The sequence below is a fragment of the Heliangelus exortis genome, chromosome 12 (genome assembly GCF_036169615.1).
Source record: "Heliangelus exortis chromosome 12, bHelExo1.hap1, whole genome shotgun sequence".
NCBI classification, from domain to species: Eukaryota; Metazoa; Chordata; class Aves; order Apodiformes; family Trochilidae; genus Heliangelus; species Heliangelus exortis.
The window spans coordinates 12045413-12063911 of record NC_092433.1 but is presented as its reverse complement, the minus strand read 5'-3'; the positions used below and the strand labels follow the sequence as shown (position 1 = coordinate 12063911).

At 46.4% G+C, this 18499-nt stretch overlaps 1 protein-coding gene across 3 annotated transcripts in view; it reads right to left on the bottom strand.

Annotated features, from left to right (window-relative positions):
• Positions 1-1895: 1895 nt before the first annotated feature.
• The window catches only part of PLXNB1 (plexin B1), a 74514-nt gene continuing 57910 nt past the window's right edge, over positions 1896-18499 (bottom strand). For all 3 annotated transcript variants that reach the window (XM_071756031.1, XM_071756032.1, XM_071756030.1), the window contains exons 17-38: positions 17435-17540; positions 15669-15805; positions 14894-15070; positions 14533-14701; positions 13177-13419; positions 12450-12626; positions 11960-12108; positions 11513-11613; positions 10598-10815; positions 10229-10407; positions 9459-9525; positions 8740-8886; positions 8112-8289; positions 6568-6671; positions 5806-5890; positions 4946-5112; positions 4364-4524; positions 4042-4189; positions 3321-3385; positions 3155-3230; positions 2769-2843; positions 1896-2224 (exon numbers count right to left, since the gene is read on the bottom strand). In XM_071756031.1, the coding sequence (XP_071612132.1) occupies positions 2120-2224; positions 2769-2843; positions 3155-3230; positions 3321-3385; positions 4042-4189; positions 4364-4524; positions 4946-5112; positions 5806-5890; positions 6568-6671; positions 8112-8289; positions 8740-8886; positions 9459-9525; positions 10229-10407; positions 10598-10815; positions 11513-11613; positions 11960-12108; positions 12450-12626; positions 13177-13419; positions 14533-14701; positions 14894-15070; positions 15669-15805; positions 17435-17540 (3034 nt within the window). In that variant the 3' untranslated portion in view covers positions 1896-2119. The remainder of the gene's footprint in view (positions 2225-2768; positions 2844-3154; positions 3231-3320; positions 3386-4041; positions 4190-4363; positions 4525-4945; positions 5113-5805; positions 5891-6567; positions 6672-8111; positions 8290-8739; positions 8887-9458; positions 9526-10228; positions 10408-10597; positions 10816-11512; positions 11614-11959; positions 12109-12449; positions 12627-13176; positions 13420-14532; positions 14702-14893; positions 15071-15668; positions 15806-17434; positions 17541-18499) is intronic.

Sequence of the window (18499 nt, the reverse complement as noted above, 5' to 3'; positions counted from 1 at the left end):
CCAGCCCTCTTTCACCCAGCTTTTTGTTGTTCTGTTTTTGGTTTTGTTTTGGGGGTGGTGTGGCGTGCTGACTTAATCAGATTTGGTTAAGACAGAGGTTTCAGAGATGCTAAATTTCCATAATTTTGTGGAAATAGGTGGTGAGGCAGAAGTGAGACCCAACCTACTGCTCACCAGTGGAAAGAGAGGCAAACTCTGCCCCCCCTTTCTGCCTTGCAGCAGCCAGGCTGCTCACCTGCTGCTTCGTGCAGCAGGACAGGAGTGGGAGGTGGCACAGGGATGGTGGCTGTACTCTGGGCACATAGGGTACCAGGGAATACTGCTGGTAGAGCTGGCTTCCAAGAAACAGGCCAGCGTCAGTTTGTTGTCATACTGCTCAGACAACAGTTTTGCAGCTGTGTAGCACTCACACAAAGCCACAGGGCTGATCTGGAGTTCCTGCTCTACATGACATAAAATAAGTAGGGACATGATCCTGCCCTGTTTTAGCTCTCGTCCCTCCTGACCCACATGGTCCCCACCTCAGGGAAGTGACAAAGGAATCAAACCTGGCAGCCTGCCCCAGGCACACAGGACATCAGCCTGGTCTTAGCAGCGAGGGGGCAGAACAAGTAGGGCACACTTCTAAACAAGAATTTGATCCCAGAAGGGCAGGGTACTCTGTTCAAAAGGTACAGGGACCACCCTGGATGCCCTGCAGGAGGAAGGTGCAAGGAGCTGCCCAGGGACAGCTGGAAACTCACTGTGCTTGTGCCTGCTCCAGCCTCTCCTCCCTTGTATATATCATTCCCATCTGAAGGACACCTGATGTCCCTTGGGAACAATGTAGTTGTGCTTCATGGCTTCCTCAAGTTCACAGCCCACCAAATAACCCTTCTAAGTGCCACAACAGGAGAGCTTGGGAAGTGGGACTTTCAGGAAGGTGTAGGGCAAGCCTAACAGAAGAACACACAGCTAAGTCTTGAACTGAGCTGCAGGGGAAAACAAGCTGCTGTTACAAAGACAAAAGACATCTACAAGTTATCACTGCAGACAAAGCAGTGGAGAAAACTTTGCTCCAGTGCTGACAGACGTTTGTCAGTAGAAGTGCACAGAGATGCTTCTCCAAGAAAAGTCCTGTCTCAAAGCCACAAAATTAAACATTCTCCTTTAGCATTTAAATACATTAAACTTTCTGAGGGTATTTACAAGTTCAGTTCAGAGCAGCAGAACAGCCAGAAACCAGAGGAAGGGGGGGTGGCACAAGGCATTTGTTGTGCTTTTCCAAAGAGTAGGGCAACCTCTGACCACAAGGAACCAGGAACATGGATCCCATGCTGGGTCAGCAGAGACTGAGGCGAGCCAGGCAGTGACTCTCACATACTGAATTTGTCCTGAGGGAAAGGGTGGGGGGTGTTGTCCATTTACAGTAGGCCCCTGGGCAAACACAGATGCTGGTGAGCACGTTACATCCAAGAAGATGTCATGCATGAACCATCAGAGACCAGAACACTGGGGAGCAAGAAACCTTCACCATTGGATGCTCTCTTTTCTACATCCAACATCTAGAACCAGTGGGGATATTGCTGCAAGAAAGTTTCTCAGGTGAAATACTGCAGGAGTGCTTCCTAACTGGGGACAGATGTCAGCACAGCTGTCAGCCTGGGGAAAGCTTCCTGCATCCTGAAGTGAGCAGCTGCAGCAGGGGAGTCTCCCACCACTGGTGAGGGCATCCATGCAAAGCCATGGACTCCATGGACACAGTGCTCAGCACTGTCACCTGGCTCTTCAACAACGTTGCTGGGAAACTTGGCACATTCACGTAACATCTGTAGGAAGGAGCTGTGTGGATGCCCAACAGTCTGCCAGAAGAAAACCAAAGTTTGTTGGTGGTTTGTTGTTTGTTTATTTGTTTGTTTTTGTTTTTTTTTTTTTTTGCTTGTAAAAAGAAAAAAAGCTGTAAAAAAATATTCTCTGAGATGCAAGGACGCTTGTACTTCGGACTGCCTCGGCCATCTCTGTTCACATCACCCGCAGGTTCCTTGAAGAGTCTGGTTCCAATGGCAGCAGGACATCCTCTGTGTAGCTGGGACAAGCACTGTCCCCATTCAGCCAGGGGAGAGCAGTCTCTCTGCGCCTGTCACAAATCTGTGACTTTATTCTCCACGGCTGCTGCAATCTGTTGTAGTCTATATCCGAGCTGCATCTTCTGTGCCGTTGGGTCTTCTTCCAAAGCAGTAATGATCTGCAAGGAGACAGATCTCATGGGCAGCCTTTCTCCAGCACAACACTGTCAGCCAGCTTAAACTCCAAAAGCACAGTGAGAAACCCAAGCTGGAAATTCAGCATACTCAATAATGGAGTGGGTATGTAGTAATACATCTCTCTCACATTAACCACAAAGTAAGTATTCTAGATTTGTCCTAATAACATATAAACTTCGTAAGTACAGAAAGAATGCAAAACTTCTCACCTGAAAATTATATCTTTAGTAAGTGAAAATTAAATGCAGTTAAAGATTCAAGTAGAATATTTGGATATCAGAGTAAATAAGAAAATGTACATGAAATCCCAACACCCTCAGGTTAGAGCTAAGTCCTTTTTTGTCATTTCCTCCTGCTCCTTTGATAAGATAAAAGTAAACCTATCATGTGAAAGTTACTCAAGCTAATGAAACAATACACAGCGTTGTAATAGTCTGGCTGCTCTGAATTATTAATTTGAGGTATTTTTACTTGGATATTTAAAGGATAACAGTATGTTCATATCTGCAGGAAACACACACTCACCTGGTCATAGTACTTATTGATGTATTTGTACAGTTCATGTAGAGCCACCAAGGAATTGAGGTCACCTGAGTAATTCTGAATAAGAGAGAAAGACAAAACTGTGACACACCTAACAGACCAACAGGGCAGAGAATTCATCAGTGGTTCCCACTGAAGGACAAAATCTCATACTCTTTGTCCTGAATCCCCAACTACTTTTCTCTCCAGTCCTAGCTGTGGACAAACCCTCACTCTCCCACTGGTGCCACAAAGCAGAGCAGCCACTGGGAACAGTCAGTATTTCTGAGCAGGACTGCACACTCAGCTGGAGCATCCCATCTTTGCATAACTAATTTTCTGTTAGATGCTCAGGCCGGGTGTGACTTCTGAAAGACAATTTTATTTACCCGGGATAGCTCAGCCAGGGCAGAGTTCATCTCCTGGTCACTGGCAGAGATGGTCTGACGAATGTCTGCATAATACCTGTAGAGTGGTACACAGGCAATTAGCATATTGTTACTCCTAGTCTCCTTCTTACTCCTTAAATTACAACTTCACACGTCCATTACTTACCTTTCCACCATCTGCTTGTAGCGAGGAATGTCCCGGGCATAGAGCAGCTTATTGATTGGAGAGTCCTTGAACATTCAAAACCAGAAGTGATTATAAAAAGCTCCTCCATCATGCTGTGGGCTAACCTTAGCAGCTAACACCATCACTGCTATTTTCTGTCATTCATCCAGGATCAGCAACTTTTTGTCCTCTGCTTAAAGAGGCACTTCAAATACCAGGCTCCCTGTTAGTAATGCAGTCTGAGGAACCATGAGAGGTACTGGTGAAGGGACTTCTGGGATCCCTAGTCCAGCTTTCCACTTCAAGCTGGCTGATCACCAGTATGAGGTCACATTGGCTATGGCTTTACATAGCAGATTCCTGAAATCCTCCAGACTTCCAACCATCCCATATCTGGTGATCTGTGCAGGGCTGCTCCACCCTCAGCATGGGGCAGTAGTGGTGGTAAAAGGTTTTCCTAATGGCCAACCTTCATCTCCCTAGATGCTTTCTGTGAGTTACACTGTCTGACATAGCCAGCTAGAGTTTAGCACCACCACCCCTCTCAGCAGCTTCTTTGTATGCTAAATAAAACCAGTTCCTTCCTCCTCTCTTTCCAAGAGTCCCCACTGAGTCACGCTCCAGTGGCACAGTGTCCCAGTGGCACTACACAGGAGTTCCTGCCTTCTTGGGGCAGCTCTCCTCAGCTGCCTGTGCCAGCAGCTTCTCCCTCTGTACTTACCCGCCCTAACTTATGGTCAGCTATTGTACAGGAGTCCATGAAGGTCTGTGCAATGACCAAGAGCACAGCATCTACATTATCTGATGTCTGCACATCAAAAACAAACTGGGGATTCTTGATGATGTTGATCCAGAAGCGCAGGGGCAGGCTGTGGAGAAGACAAAAGCATGACAGGGTATCAGCAAAGGCAGCAGCTACAGTGCTGGGAGACATTCTGCACATGGTACTGTATCTCTCCCTCTCGTTCCTCTTCCATAGACAAAGATGGCTCTAGAGAGATGAACAGTTCCTCCCCTCCGGATTGCACAGGAACACCCTGTACCTGTTTGTCTTCCAGATGTGGATGGTCTCGGGGTCTGCAATCCCATAGTGTATTGCCTGCTCATCCAACAGGTCAAAGAAGTATTTGACTGCCAGAGGGACAGGGCGGTTGGTACTCAGGATCACCTGGAACAAGTCATCCACAAACTTCTGCAGAGTGCCCTGTGAAGAACCAAGCAGGAAGGAGTCAGCACAGGCAGAAAAGAGTGGAGAGCCCAGGTCTGACACAGATGAGAAGTTACCCTCTGCTGCTCAGCAACCTCCCATCACCAGTCCAAAGCTACCTCTCCTCCACTGCCAAGAACAGCAGCAAAAGAGAAAGAAGGCCCCAGCAGTTTCTGGAACAGATACCAGGGAGAAGCTCACCCCACCATTTCTCACTCTCCTAGAAGCTCAGCAAAACTCAGCCTACTAGTATGAGTAAAAGTTTGGCACTGCAGTGCTGGGTCCAAAGTGAAACAACCAGCACGTGCATCAGCCCAGGCAATGGGACTCTTCATATTCCTACACAACTCTGCAACCTGACAGGGAATATGAAGAAAGGCAAGATCCCAAGCACAGCACAATCTGTGCTTCTTCTCACCTTCATTGAGAGCAGACGTGTCAGATAGATCTCTGGGATTGCCTTGGCTCGCTCCCGATCTCTCAAGCTCCCACGCCGATGCTTGGGAAGCTCTGGCTCTTCTGTTGGTTTTACCAGGTGCCAAAGTTTGATCCCACCTTCATCTGCATCCTCCAGCATTGGTGTTTCTAAAACAAACAATGTTTAGAGATGAGCATCAGTTCTCTCACCATAGAGCTTGACCAGGTGAGCCCAAATCGAAGCACAAAAGGGAAGGAACCTCCAGAAGCCTCTATCCAGTCTTCTACATAAAGTACAACTGTTGCTGTCACTACATCAGGTTGCCTCTGTCCACCAAAAACCTTAAAGGTCTTAGAAATTTCTCCAGACAGAGATGCCCTGCCACCCCAGTGGTCTATTCCAGGGTTGCACTACTCTTTTGCCAAATAAGTTTTTTTTTGATATCCAACTTTAACCTGTTAAGCCACAGCCTGTGGCTATTGTCCCTCATGCCACAGGAGTATCCATGGAGCTATTTGCTGGGTCAGGCTACATGGTAATTGCCTGGGGTCCCACCACCACCATGCCCAGTGCTCAAGGGTATTAAGGTTCCTATGAGCTGCAAACTGTGCTCAGCCCTAGAGTCAGAATCAGGCTTGTTCTGCATTTTCAGGTCCAGCCTGGCTTTCCTGTTCTTACATTCTTTTCTTTTCTCTCACCTCATCTGCCCAAGCTTTCAATTTCATGACAATCTTATGAGGACCCAAATCATGTATCAGCTTTCTATGGCAGCACAGAGCTGGAGCTATGACAAGAGACTTATCCCACTAACTGTCCAGGTGCTATAAAATCATTTTATCAGAACAGGACATCAAACTCACTCTCTCCTGGGATGTAATCCTGATTCTCCCTATGGATGTGCTTGGTCAGGCGTGGGACCAGTGCTACTGTTGCTCCATCAGGCACCTGCACACAAGCAAAAATCATCAGTCAAAACCCATTTGTTTTGACTGTTTCTCACCTGTTTGACATGTTTCTCACCAGCACAACAAGGAAGTGGACAATACAGACTATACCATTACTAGAAATAGGGATAGGGATCGAAATTTGGGGGCACTACTACTCTTTCCTGTTGGGAGGAGATACTTGTTTGCCCCAGTTAAACTGATGTGCAGAGTACAGGGTTGATGACAGTTCTCAGGGACCAAAGTTATTCACACCTATAATATGTTGCAGGGTGTACTGGTGCAAGATACATTGCACATTAGTGCAAGGCAGTTAAAAAACACACTTTCCGTTCCTTGAAGCTACATCACAGATCAGAGCACCATCACTGCTAGCTGATTTGGACTGGAACATTAACAGATCCAGCAGCAGCACCTTCACTGCAACAGCCACCAAGCACGAACTCATGTGTCACCTCCCAAGCTCTAGAGCTGCCCACATCTCAGGTATGGGTTAATGATGGGGCTAAGCTTGTGGAAGTCAGTGCAAGACACAGCAAACACTTAATATCTGAATCTGCTGCTGCAAGAAAGCTCCAACCTCTTGTCAGTGTTCCACCAGGAGCCAGAGCCACAAGTAAAGCATAAGTGTGTATAAGATGAGAAGGGAGACAGAACAATGGTAGACTGGGTTCTGACCTTGTAATGCTGAAGAGTGTTCAGGCGCTTCCAAGTACCTTGAACTACAGATGTCACGTCCTCATCAGACAGTATCAGATGACCTGCCAGCCCTGATCTCCACTCTTCAGGCATTAAAACACAGAAAAAATTGAAAGATCAACTGGGGAGGCATCCTTGAAGTCTGTTGTGCTTTAACCCGAACTAGTGGAACTCCATGCTAGTGAGAAGCCACACTGGCATCATGGGATGGCTGGGAGTTCATCAACCCAACAGGCAGGAAGCAGGAGAAAGTTACCAAGCACACACTGTCCAACTATGGGCATCCACTTTTTTACCCAGTTATTGAATAACAAAACTTCTGGAGCTTTCCAGAGACCACTGCAGGTTTGACTGACCTAAATAAAAGGGGTATCATTTGCCAATTCAGTCTGCCCACCACCTTAAAAGAGGAGGATTAACAGAAAAGTCCATAGGCTCTCAGAACTTATATCCAGAAAGCCTTTCATGTCAAATATTTTTCTCCATTTATAAATGCATGAAGTCATATATCAGCTTTCTCTTCAACAAGTTGAAGATATTAAACTTCTAAATGTTTTCAGGTTTGCTTTCCATCCCCAGGATAATTTAAAGTTGTTTGCACTTGTCCCTGTTATTATCATACTCTCCTGGACAGTGAATGGCAAAATCTGGTTCTAGTAGTGGTCTTGCCTCAGCACAGCACCTTGGGAGATCACTGCCTTGCTATGACCTGCCTTGCTACATTCCCACTGATCCCGGTCAACCTTTATCCATGCTGTTTCAGAAACTACATAATCTGAGCAAGTACCTGTAAAAACAGAGTCCTGCAGCCATAGGACGATCTCTAAAGCACAGGAGAGGTGGTCACCTGGCTGCCCAGGTCTCTCACCTGACACTTGCCAAGTTCCTAGGAATTCTGTCAGATTGTAACTCTTCAGGCAGGTGATTCAAACCACAAATATGTACCCATAGTCTTTACTACCTGCTATTCCCCCAGTACCTGCTCATTTATAAATGTCAACAGTACTTGGCAACAGCCTGAGAACGAAGTAGGTAGAAATCAGAGTGGCTTCCCTCACAATCTAAGTCCTACCCTTCAGTAACCACTATGGGCAAAATCTTCCCCGACACACATTACTGAGGTGGTGCCACTGACTCCTCTGCCAGGAAAAGCCAGTCTATGACTCCTGTACCTCTGCATTGCATTCAAATGGTCCTCCCCTCCTACATTCTCCATGTTTTTTTTCTCCACCCTCACGTCCCCTTGCCCAAGACATTGCCATGGTGCAAAGTCTGGCAAAGAACACCATGAAATGGAAGGGTCTGGACCCAACTTCTCCTTTCCCAGCACTGCCTCTTGCTGTCAGTCTCATTCCTGCCTCACGTTTGTTGGATCCAGTCAGAGTGCAACATCCTTGATCAGTGACTGCACAATCAGCAGAGAATGACAAATGTCACACATGCCATGGTGCTGTGCACGGATAGCAAATGACCCCTCTCTTACACTTCCTCACTGAGTTTTGTCATCAAGGAGTTCTGCTCACCGAGGTCCAGGGTGTCTGGGTCTGGTCGGTGACAGTATGGCGTCCCTTTATAGATCTGATCTAGGATTTTCTCCTTCACCTGTGTTATGGTGTCACAGTCTAGCACTTTCGCAGATATCCCTTGGGAGTCCTCTGCCCCTCCTGCAGCAACTCCTGCCTGCGTCAGAGCATTTAAGGTCTGGGGAGAAAAGAAAAGGTCACAACTATTCAGCTGATAAAATTACATCTGACACATTTACACCTTTGGTAGTTGGCATTAAGGCAAGCTAACAGCTAGTCCTTTCACTAGGAGTTTCAGAAAAGAAAACATGACAGATGTTAAACACCATGTTCAGTCTTGTGTCAAGAGCTGAAAGCCAGTTCAGCAGCATTGGGGAGGGGCTGTCATGTGCCATCAGCAAGTTCATCCCCTCACAGCACATACACCAGATTGCTGTGGTGATGGCCTACGGCCAAAGCACCTGATTTAACAAAGCTCTTGCTCATCTATGGAGCTGGGCTGCTGGGATAAACCTGGCTCCCAGGAGACAGAAGCAGGATGTTGCACTTCTGCCTCAATAATAGAGGGAGAGACATTTAGCCCTGTCCCACCAGAGTGCACAGAGGAAACAGAAGATCTGGTGCTTACCAGAGTCCGGTACTCCAGGTCTTCTCTCAAAAGGCGGTTGTCATTTAGGGTGTATTTGGCTTTCCCTGTCACCCAGTCGACTGGCCCTTTGTCCACCTGGTGCTTGATTCCTCTAAACAACATGTAAAGAGGCTCCCCAACAGAGTCCTGGCACAGAAAGGAAGCAGTTTCACCTGAGAGAAATTCAGCTTTCTCCTCCTAGCAGAGCCCAGCAACTTGGAAACACGGACACCCAGGGTGATGAGGAGCAGGGCTGAGGATACAGCAGAGCTTTGCCACAGAGGGCAAAGACAGAGCCTCTGCAAACAGCTCCTGCACCAGGCACAGGGAAAGTGCAGAGACCAATTGCAGGTGGATACACCAGCCAGACCAAGACATTGCTCTGCCTCCTCACCACTGAAGAGACTGTCCTTGCCACCAATTCTCTGGGAAAGGAAGTGGATCAGAATCTGTCCTCCCCATGCACACACCAACCTCTGGCCAACATGTCTCAAGATAAAGGAGCTACACTGAGCCCTCCATGATCTGGCAAAACATCCTGGAAACACTGAGTGGTGTTAATGCTGATCTAATCATCCCTGTCCCCAGCTCTCTCATTCCCCACCCTGAAATACAGAATGATTCTAGCACTATTTCAGCTATGAGCAAGGTACAAAGCAAAGATGTGGCTCTCTCCCCTCTTTTGGCCCCTCTACACCACAAAGGGACAAAGAGCTCACCCTCACAAATGCGTACAGGCAGATGGACATCCAGTTGGTTAACAGCTTCTCTACCACTGTCTCCGTCCTGAAAGAGAGCATGAGGTTGGTCACAGGAACACAGTGCAGAGCAGGGAGGGATTTGGAGGTAAAAGTCACTTCTCTTGAGAAAAGAGTACACTAATGATGATACAGGATCAAGGAAAAGGAAAGGGGGAAAAAAAAAGGACTTCAGAGACTAGTAAAGTTAATGCTTTTGGTATCACTTATCTGAGGCACTATTCAGCCTGAAGGAGGCACCAAATTACAGAATTGGAGAGACAAGCTAGCAGAGGACATAGGAAAGCCTCTGTTAGATCCGATAAGTGAAACTTCTTTGTATCAGAAGGACCATACAGGAGGCTAATGGAGATCCAAACACAAGAGATATTTCAGTTTAGCTTCCATGAATGGTATGACTGAGGGCCCAGGGACCTCAAAACAGCCAGGTGAGATTAGATTTGGCAGATGCCTAGTATCTGAACACAGGAAGAGAAAATGTACAGCAGCTTCAAGAAAAAGAGTAATTTTGAGTGGGCAGCTCCAGCTTCCTATTCTTTTTGGACCAATTGCTGACTGGAGGCAGGGGTATCACTGTTACTGCTCCCTGTCATTCTATGTGTGTTGTCTGGACACACACCAGTGTTACAGCTCCAGACCATGCCATGATGCTATGCTACCTACAGGACTTCCAGAGCTTGTCAGCTCTCCACTTGGGTACCTAACAGTGGGACCATGGCTGGCACACTCACCTCCGCAGCATCAACTTGGGGTTCTTGGCCACATACTGCTCCACAAGGTCATTCAGGAGTGTTTTGAGGATGTCAGTGAAGTACTCCAGCTTCCCATGCAGCGACACAGTGAGCAGTGATGCCACATAGGCCCGGTCTCTTGGAGAGAAAGTGCGCTGGATTTCCAGAGTGTGGATGAACTGGTGGGGAGAGAGAAACCAGTGTGTGGATCTGCTGGAAACAAGGCAGCCACAGCTACTGCCTCTTGGAAGAAACAGTGCCGCAGGGAGCTGTTCAGGAATGGACTTTGACAGTGCCCACTTTTTGCCACCATCTGCTAGTGACATGGCCCTAACCCCACAGCAGGCTGCAGTCAGAGAGGGACATTACCTTGGTGAGGAAGAGCTTGCTGTTGAGCAGGTTGGAGAGCTGGACCAAGCCCTGCTCCACAGTTTGCCGCCGGCACTCAGGGATGTCCAGGTCCCTTTGCAGCGGTGACTCACGGTGGCCCGGGAAGAAAATGCGCTCTGCATAGGACTTGTAATCCAAGAAGGGGATCCCAGTGCCCACAAGGTCACTCGTGAGGTCCATCATCTCAGTCATCAGGTCTGAAGGAAAAGAAAGGCCCATGAGTGGACGACATGATCACAACTGCTGGAGCAGAGTATGAGGTGAGTGTAGGAATTAGGGCCAGCAAGATGGAACTAAGGAAGAGGCAGGATGCTTCATGTCAGGAGGAGGCACATTGGGGTCCCGTTGCTAGAACATTTAAAACTAGAGAAACACTGGGAGAAACTGGATGAGGAAACTTCCAGCCTTGGGGAGGAACCACACCGTGAATTTGGTGATTATTTCCATTTGTAGTCAGGAGCTCCTGTTTTGAAAAAAAGAGGAAGCCACTATTCAGCACTGATCTGTGGTTACAGGCTTTATCTAGATTACAGGTAAGAGTATTAGAGACCTTCTGCTCCTCCCTGCTTCCCACATTAGTTGGTGATTGCAGTCTGAGTCACCAGCAGAGTTTCAGAGCCCCAAGTCTCCCACATAAGTGCTCACTGATGTAATTTAATTTGCTCTAAACAAAGGCTACCTGTCCTCTGGCGAATCAAAAGGGGTCTGTATGGATTACTGTGCTCTGAATTAAAGAGAAGAATTAAAAACGGCAGAATTTGGCTATATGCTTCAAAGCTCCATCACAGGTTAAAGTTATTGTCTGTATGTATGCAGGAATGGAAAGAGGCTGGGCTGAGAGTGGTTCTTCAAGCTTCCCTGAAGCTGCAGGAACCTGAGAGCTCAGTGACTGACCTGTGAATTCCTTTTTGCATCTGTCCCGAACACTTGTTTCCAGATTTTCTAACTGGATTTGAACTTTCTTGTAATCCCTCAGAGCCTGTTTGCTCTTCCTCCTGCAATAAGAAGCAGAATTGTTCTCAGTGGCTCTAGCCCAGGGATTGTCCTTGCCAACTGTTGTGCTGCTGCCAAAGACTCCAGGGCAACTGGTGTTGAGATGATTTCTACTGAACATTATCTTTGCAGAACATCAAACAGTGTTCTGTAAACTAGATGTGTTTCTTGGAGCAGCCATTACGTGCAAGTTCTGAAGGAACCATACAACAACAGCGGCTTAGAATTTGCCACAGAATAAAGAAAACAGGGACCTTGTTTAGGCCCAAGGTGTACATGCTTGGCAACATCCACTGGATAAAGTTGTAGAGGAACTTAAAGACCTCAAACAATGCCGGGGTTTCTTACCTGTATATGAAGACGATGACCAGAACAATCAGTGCCACAAAGGATGCACCAACACCCAAACCAATCTGTGCCTCCAGTGGGAAGGTGAGCTGGCTCTCTGTGTCGTACTGCACTCGGCCCAGGAGGAAGTTCAGGTTTCCCATCTGTACCTGTAAAAAACCATGTGCCATGACATAAGCTCAGTGCAACAATGAAAACCAAAGCCACAGGCCTTCTCCAGAAAGGCAACAGGTGCATACAGCTCTCTAGCAAAGCTGTCCCAAACACAACTCCTCAAACCAACTTAAAACTATTGGTTTTAAGGCAATGTTTGGCATGGAAGAGTTGAGGTGAGAGCAAAAGCAGTTCCCTGCCACCCCTGGTACATTCCCCTGTTCTCCACCAGGGCTTCTGCCTTTCCTCCAGTTCCCACACCACTCCTTGCCTCTACCACTACTTTCTTGTGCTTCCACAAATAGCAGAATTTCCTGTGGTACTGATGATTCCCTACCGTGAACTCCGGGAGCAAGTCCGTGCCCTCCCGCTTGGTGCGGTGCCGCGGAGCTGGCTGCTCAGAGGGAGGCTCACAGTAGAGATGATTCCTTGTTAGTGTCTTCACCACACAGATTCCTTCCCCAATCATGGCCATAACTTCATCCTTGGAAATAGCCAGATCTAGATTCTCCCCCTGCAACAGACATACAACAGCATATCTGGGGGGGGCAGAAAACAACTCTGCACTTCCATGGCCCCAGAGAAGATGGAGGAGACCAACAGCATGTACAGAAAAAACCATTAGTCACTCTGCCCTTCTGCAACATCTTTAAAGAGTGACTCTCCTGTCTCCATCTAGAAACAGGTCTTTTTCTACTGCCAGGTTTCTTCTGCTCCTAAGTTACTTCTAGAGCATTCTTAAGTAGTCATGAAAAGCTGGCAGCTGAGAACAGGATGTAGGGTTTAATTAGCATGCAATATCTCATATACAGGTAGTTTATTAGACTTAAAAATAAAAAAGCATGAAACCTTCCAGAAGCCCTACGAAACCCTTAAGAATTATTCATGGGTTCAAGAGGCTTTTTTGTTTCGCTCCTTCCACTATTATGTATAATTTTTCATTGGCCAAAGGAGATGTGCTGTGACAGGCTGTAAGCATGTCAAATACTTGACAACCTTGATGCTGCATGACACCCATTTTAAACACTCAGCTTAGAAACAACTTTGTACATTCTTTGTGTTACCTCCACAGAGATGACACTTCCTGGCTTGTGACGATATGGTTTGGCAGGGTCTTCAGCATTCAATGGTTTTAGGATGGGGTTGACTTCGTAAGAGAAAGGCATAGGATGCAATGAGTTGAAATCAAAGCTCAGATTATCCAGAATAAATTCCAGTTTAATACGGACACTTCTCAACAGCAGATTAATAGCTGGGGTTTTGCACAGAATCAGGTAGGAGGAGTTGACGAGACATGGTTCTTCAAACTAAATGCAAAAGGCAAAAAAGTGTCAGTAGGGAGACACTAATGCATCTGCTTCAGCTTTGCAATACTTTCTAACCCTGTGCAATCTGGGGCCAGTCTGCATTCCTCTCATATGGAGCAATGCCAGAGGAACTCAATTTAATTTTAGAGGGGAAAATCCAGGACTAAGGAATTCCCCATGGTCCTTTAAAGAAAGCTTTCACAGCACTGGTTTTATTGCAAGTACCCAGGTCTCAGCAGTGGGAATCAGCTCTGACATTCCTCCTGCAGCAAATTCTGGAGAGACATCAGCTTTAGAGCTCTCTGCTCTGATAGAACAGGACCAAAGACTATCAGTGCAAGACTGATATCCTAGGCTGAATGCTTCTGTTAAAGCAGTGTTCCTCCATGTGATTAGGTATGCTTTATACATTTTAAGGAAAGTATTAGAGTGAAATTATTGTTTTTCTTCCCTGCAGCCACAAACACTTTCCTAAGAACATGGGTAAAGCCATCTGAGCCATCTGTTACAGATGCAAGTGCATAAGAGCTATATTCTCCTAGTTCATGCCCTCCATCATTTCCACTAATAATTAAGATCCTTATTGCACTTTAGACTAACAACCTCTACCTCTGCAAATTCTGCTGTTCTGTGATCCTGATGATCATATCAGTACCTCTGCAGTGACCCATGTCAGGATACTGGCAGCAGGAGAGAAGAAAATGTTGGTGGAACTGGTAATTTTTTATCTCAGAGGAAATGAGAGCCCAGAAGCAGTGAAAACTATGCAGAAGGAAGAGTCTGGAGCATAGACATGCTGAGCCACATAAGTTCTTTGTCTCAGCTGTAGATTTCTTTATCTACACACTGCTGCCCTGCTGTTTCTATCTGTCATCACAAGCTCTGCAACATCAGTAAGCAGAGGCAGACCCAACCCAGGGAAATGTTTGTGACAGTGTTTAATGTCTCAGTCTATCAGAGAACACTTAAATTTGCCTGAGACTGTTAGGTGGTGCAATTCAAACAGGTAACAGCAAGGGGTCCAGAAGCCCTAGGGACAGAATGTCCACCTCTCCAGTACAACATATCAACCCTTAAGCACCCTCAGATCCCCTGAATGCTTTGCCATGCTACCTGCTGGACACTGCACAGAGCATCCTCAGGGCACTCGGTGTCTGGGATGATTCTGCGCCATCGTCCAACCCCTCGGCGACGGCGTTCGGATGGAGAGACAGTAACTCGGATCTTTGGCTTCTGTACAACATCCAAGTTGTATCCATGAACTCTGAGCACTCTGCCTCCACTGAAAGAGAAAAGTAGCTGATCACACCCACCTATTATTCCTCAGTCTGTCTTGCCCATGCTCCCACCCTTCAGCTTCTGCTTATTCCTACAAGCCTGGCTTTCCCGCAAAGTGCAACTCAACAGATGCCATTGGTGCTGCAGTACGTGCCCCACCACACAGTCCTGAGGAAGATGCACTCAGTATTTCTACCTGAGGAAGCTTTTAGGTGGCTCTGCAAAAGTGATGTTGGGATCCAGAGTATATCTGAAGAGGAATCCTTCCAGTCTCCGCTCTTGGTCCCCGTATTTGATAGTGACTGGAAGTTCTGCAGACACATTGCTGGGACTTGTCTGGCATGCCAACTGATCCTCTGTCATCTCAGAGAGGCTTAGAGAGACAAAAGAGAGAATAAGGGATTAACACAGCCACTGCAGAGACAGATTTTATAGTACTATATCTTGGTCTTTGCAGTCTGCAGTCCTCTTCCAGTATTTTCCTAAATCTAACGCTAACTGCTAGACAGTTGTCTGTGAGCAGCACATAGACAAAAAGCAGGTAAAGCCACCATCCAGACTGAAGAGACTGGAAGCATGGTACCAGGGCATGTGCACCTTGTCACCAGCAGTACTGTCAGGTGTACTGTCCCAGGATGCAAGGAACAAACAGCTCTTAGTGTTGGTCTGCAGGAGCAACTGCAGTTCCCCATCAGCAAAAGCAGAGCTGTCAGGATGGGGTAAAGCCCTGTCAAGAGCCACGCAGAACAGAGGCCACGTAGCACTGTTCATGTCCAGGGGAATGTGAGCAGGAATGCAAGATGGACGAGGGTGCTGCCATGACCCTCAAGGGGGGATTTTCCTGGAAACAGAGGAGAGCAGAGCTCCAACAGCCTGTGCTAAGGCCAAGCCAGGCAGCTTCTCACCCTGCAGGGTTCTGGAAAGGACTCGGGGCAGTGCAGAGCCAGCAGATCGGCAGGCTCTGATCTTACATGTGGCAAGGGAGGTCTCCAAGCAGGACACTGATCTCATTAGGATGTCCAGTCAGCAGCTTTGAGCCCAGAAGGGTAAGACAGGTTCCACCTGCTTTGGGGCCCTGAATTGGAACAATGGATTTCAGCTCTGGGTTCTAGAAGAGAAAATAAATAAAAAAAAAAGGAGGTGACTGACAAAGACCTCAAAAGATAAGGCTAGGAAAGAAAAGAGCAGAACACGTCCAGTGATCTCCAATGCTCTGAAAATAAAAGTTACAGATCTCTTTTTCACAGGCAGGCCTCAACTAAGCTCCAGCAGCCACCTTACAACAGAGCAGAGGCAACAGGGAAGGGATCAATTACACCATCAAAAACCACAAATTGGGGACCAGTCTGTTCATGGACTGCAAAAGACAGATGGATGCTTCCAACAGCAAAGCTGTGAGCCTCAGACACAAACCCTGGGATTAACAGTTCAAAGGGATTGCTCAGATCAGTAACTGGATTAATAACTCGGGTTACAAAAAACAAGGTAGCAAATAAACTCTGTTTGTCTACTAGATGAAGAGATTACCAGCAGGGAGCCCTAAGAATTTGTGTTGAGACCTGTGCTGTTAAATGTACTTGTGGGTGACCTGGAAAGCAGAAATGAAATTTGGTAAATTACTCAGAGTAACAAAAATGTAGTACTATTGAGTTCCTGCAGCAAAATTTAGAGGACCCAGGCAGAGTGGAACAAGTAAGTCACTGCTGATAAATAAAGAGCAAGATACATGAAGTGAGGAGGAGCAGGGAGACCACAGCAAAAAAGTAATCTGGCATTACATACACAGCTGTGAGTTTTGAAATGGCTCCTTGCCCATTCAAGAGTGCTTTGGTACTGTAACAAAACCACCAGCTGTAAGAACAGAACTCAACAAAAAACACAAGAAGTAGGAATTACTGGAAAGGGAACTAAGGGAAAAAAAAAAAAAAGCTTTAATGCCACAATAAAAATTCTTTCTGCACTCGTATCTTGAACATGGTATACAGTTCTCATCACCCTGCCTCAAAATGGTGATAACAGAACCAAAACCAAGAGAAGAGCAACATGCATAAACTATGCTTCTGTACAGCCAAAAACTCTTTCCACTTCCCATGGGAGAGGGAGACTTGTAACTAGGTACAGAATTCGGAAGTTGCACCAGGGATGTGAAGTGAGTAAGTGTACTTTAAAACTACATAAATATTATTTCATAGTTGCTTGGTTTCAGATATCAAAAAGTTATCAGAAACAGGTTTAAAAACAATAGGAAACATTTCTACATATGATGCAGAGTAACTCCAGACTTACTGCCATTAGCTGATGAAGGTTAGAAGCAAAAAGTGTGTTCAAGAGTGTGCAAATTAATAAAAAGGAAACTCAGAAGTCTTGGTAAGATGTTAAGTCATCAATAATAATTAAAAAAAATATTCAAATCAGAAATATACCCTGTGTATTCTTCTTTTCCTAGAACATTTAATCATTATCATTGTAAAAAAAAATGTAATAAACATCACTAGACTACAGAATCTGTAGTATTGTCTAGTGCAGCTACTCTTATGATCTCAAGGGCTGTGGGGGATGGAGACACACAAATAAAGAAAAAACACAAAAAACACCCCACAACAGAAAGACCTGAAAACTCACATAAAAATACCAGCAGCAAGTGCCTGGTAGAGCCCCACGGGTTCATGCAATAGACAGCCATTTAGCAGAGATATTGGAAGAAGAGGGAGAGGTATTAAAGCTGTAGTTATGTTACCTGATAGGTGAAAATATGTCCAGAAACTCCACGTCCTCCTCCAGGCACTTCCACCACAATGTGCCCAAATCTCTCAGTCCCGCTCCCGCCCGTGACGCACACGATGCTGCAGGGCAACCCAAGAACAGTGTCACCCCGTGGAAGAGCAGATGAGCTGTATCCATGGCATCATGTCCTAAAACCACCTAGGAACCATGGCTCCCTTCTTCAGCCTTAGCATATGCTCAGAATATACAACTGAACACTGAGAAACACCTTTAGAAGCTGGATTAAGTACAGCAGAAAAAAGCAGAAGGCGGTTTCAAATAAACCCATCCTATCCAAGATTATTCTTCCTGGGACAGACAGGATGAAGCCCACTATACCACAGATACATGAAGAGTCCAAGAACTCTGCTATTGACCCCAGGCTAGCAGTGGTCGCATTAGTGCTGTGTCTAATGCAGAAGAAAACTCAAGACCGTAGGTTAAGCTGGCACTGGTCTTAAGCCACTGGCCTCTGGGATTCTTCCCATTCTTCCCAGCCCTTTTTTCCAGCTGTAATTTGGTATGGGAAATGCTGACAAGGTTAAAAGTCAGGTTGTACTTAGACCAGAGCAGCAAGGAATCCCATGCTACAGCACTGATTTGCAAACAGTAAAACTACTCTGCAGGAGACTTCCCAGCTGCAGGACAATAGTTTTGTCAGGGCCTTGCTCAGGAGTGGGTTCCAGGTTCACAGCTTTACCACCAAAAAGGCTCAAGAATTTGCACTTGGGCAGAGCAGTCCCAGGCCCTGGGATACCAGGTGATTTACAGACACAGAACAAAGACAGTGCTAACCCCAGAAAGATTATGCTCTAGATCTATGATGAAAACATAAAGCAGGTGGATCTAGACAAACAAGGCACACAGACAGGACAACACTGCTCAACACAGCAGGCCATTTCCCACCAGGATCTTACCTGGCTCCCAGAGGGAAGAGTGTTACAACTACTAGTACTACCATGGAATGGAAAAATGAGTTTGTGACAGCTCTGATGAGAGGTTACTCACAATTGCTTTCCTCTTCTCCTCCTGGTTGCTT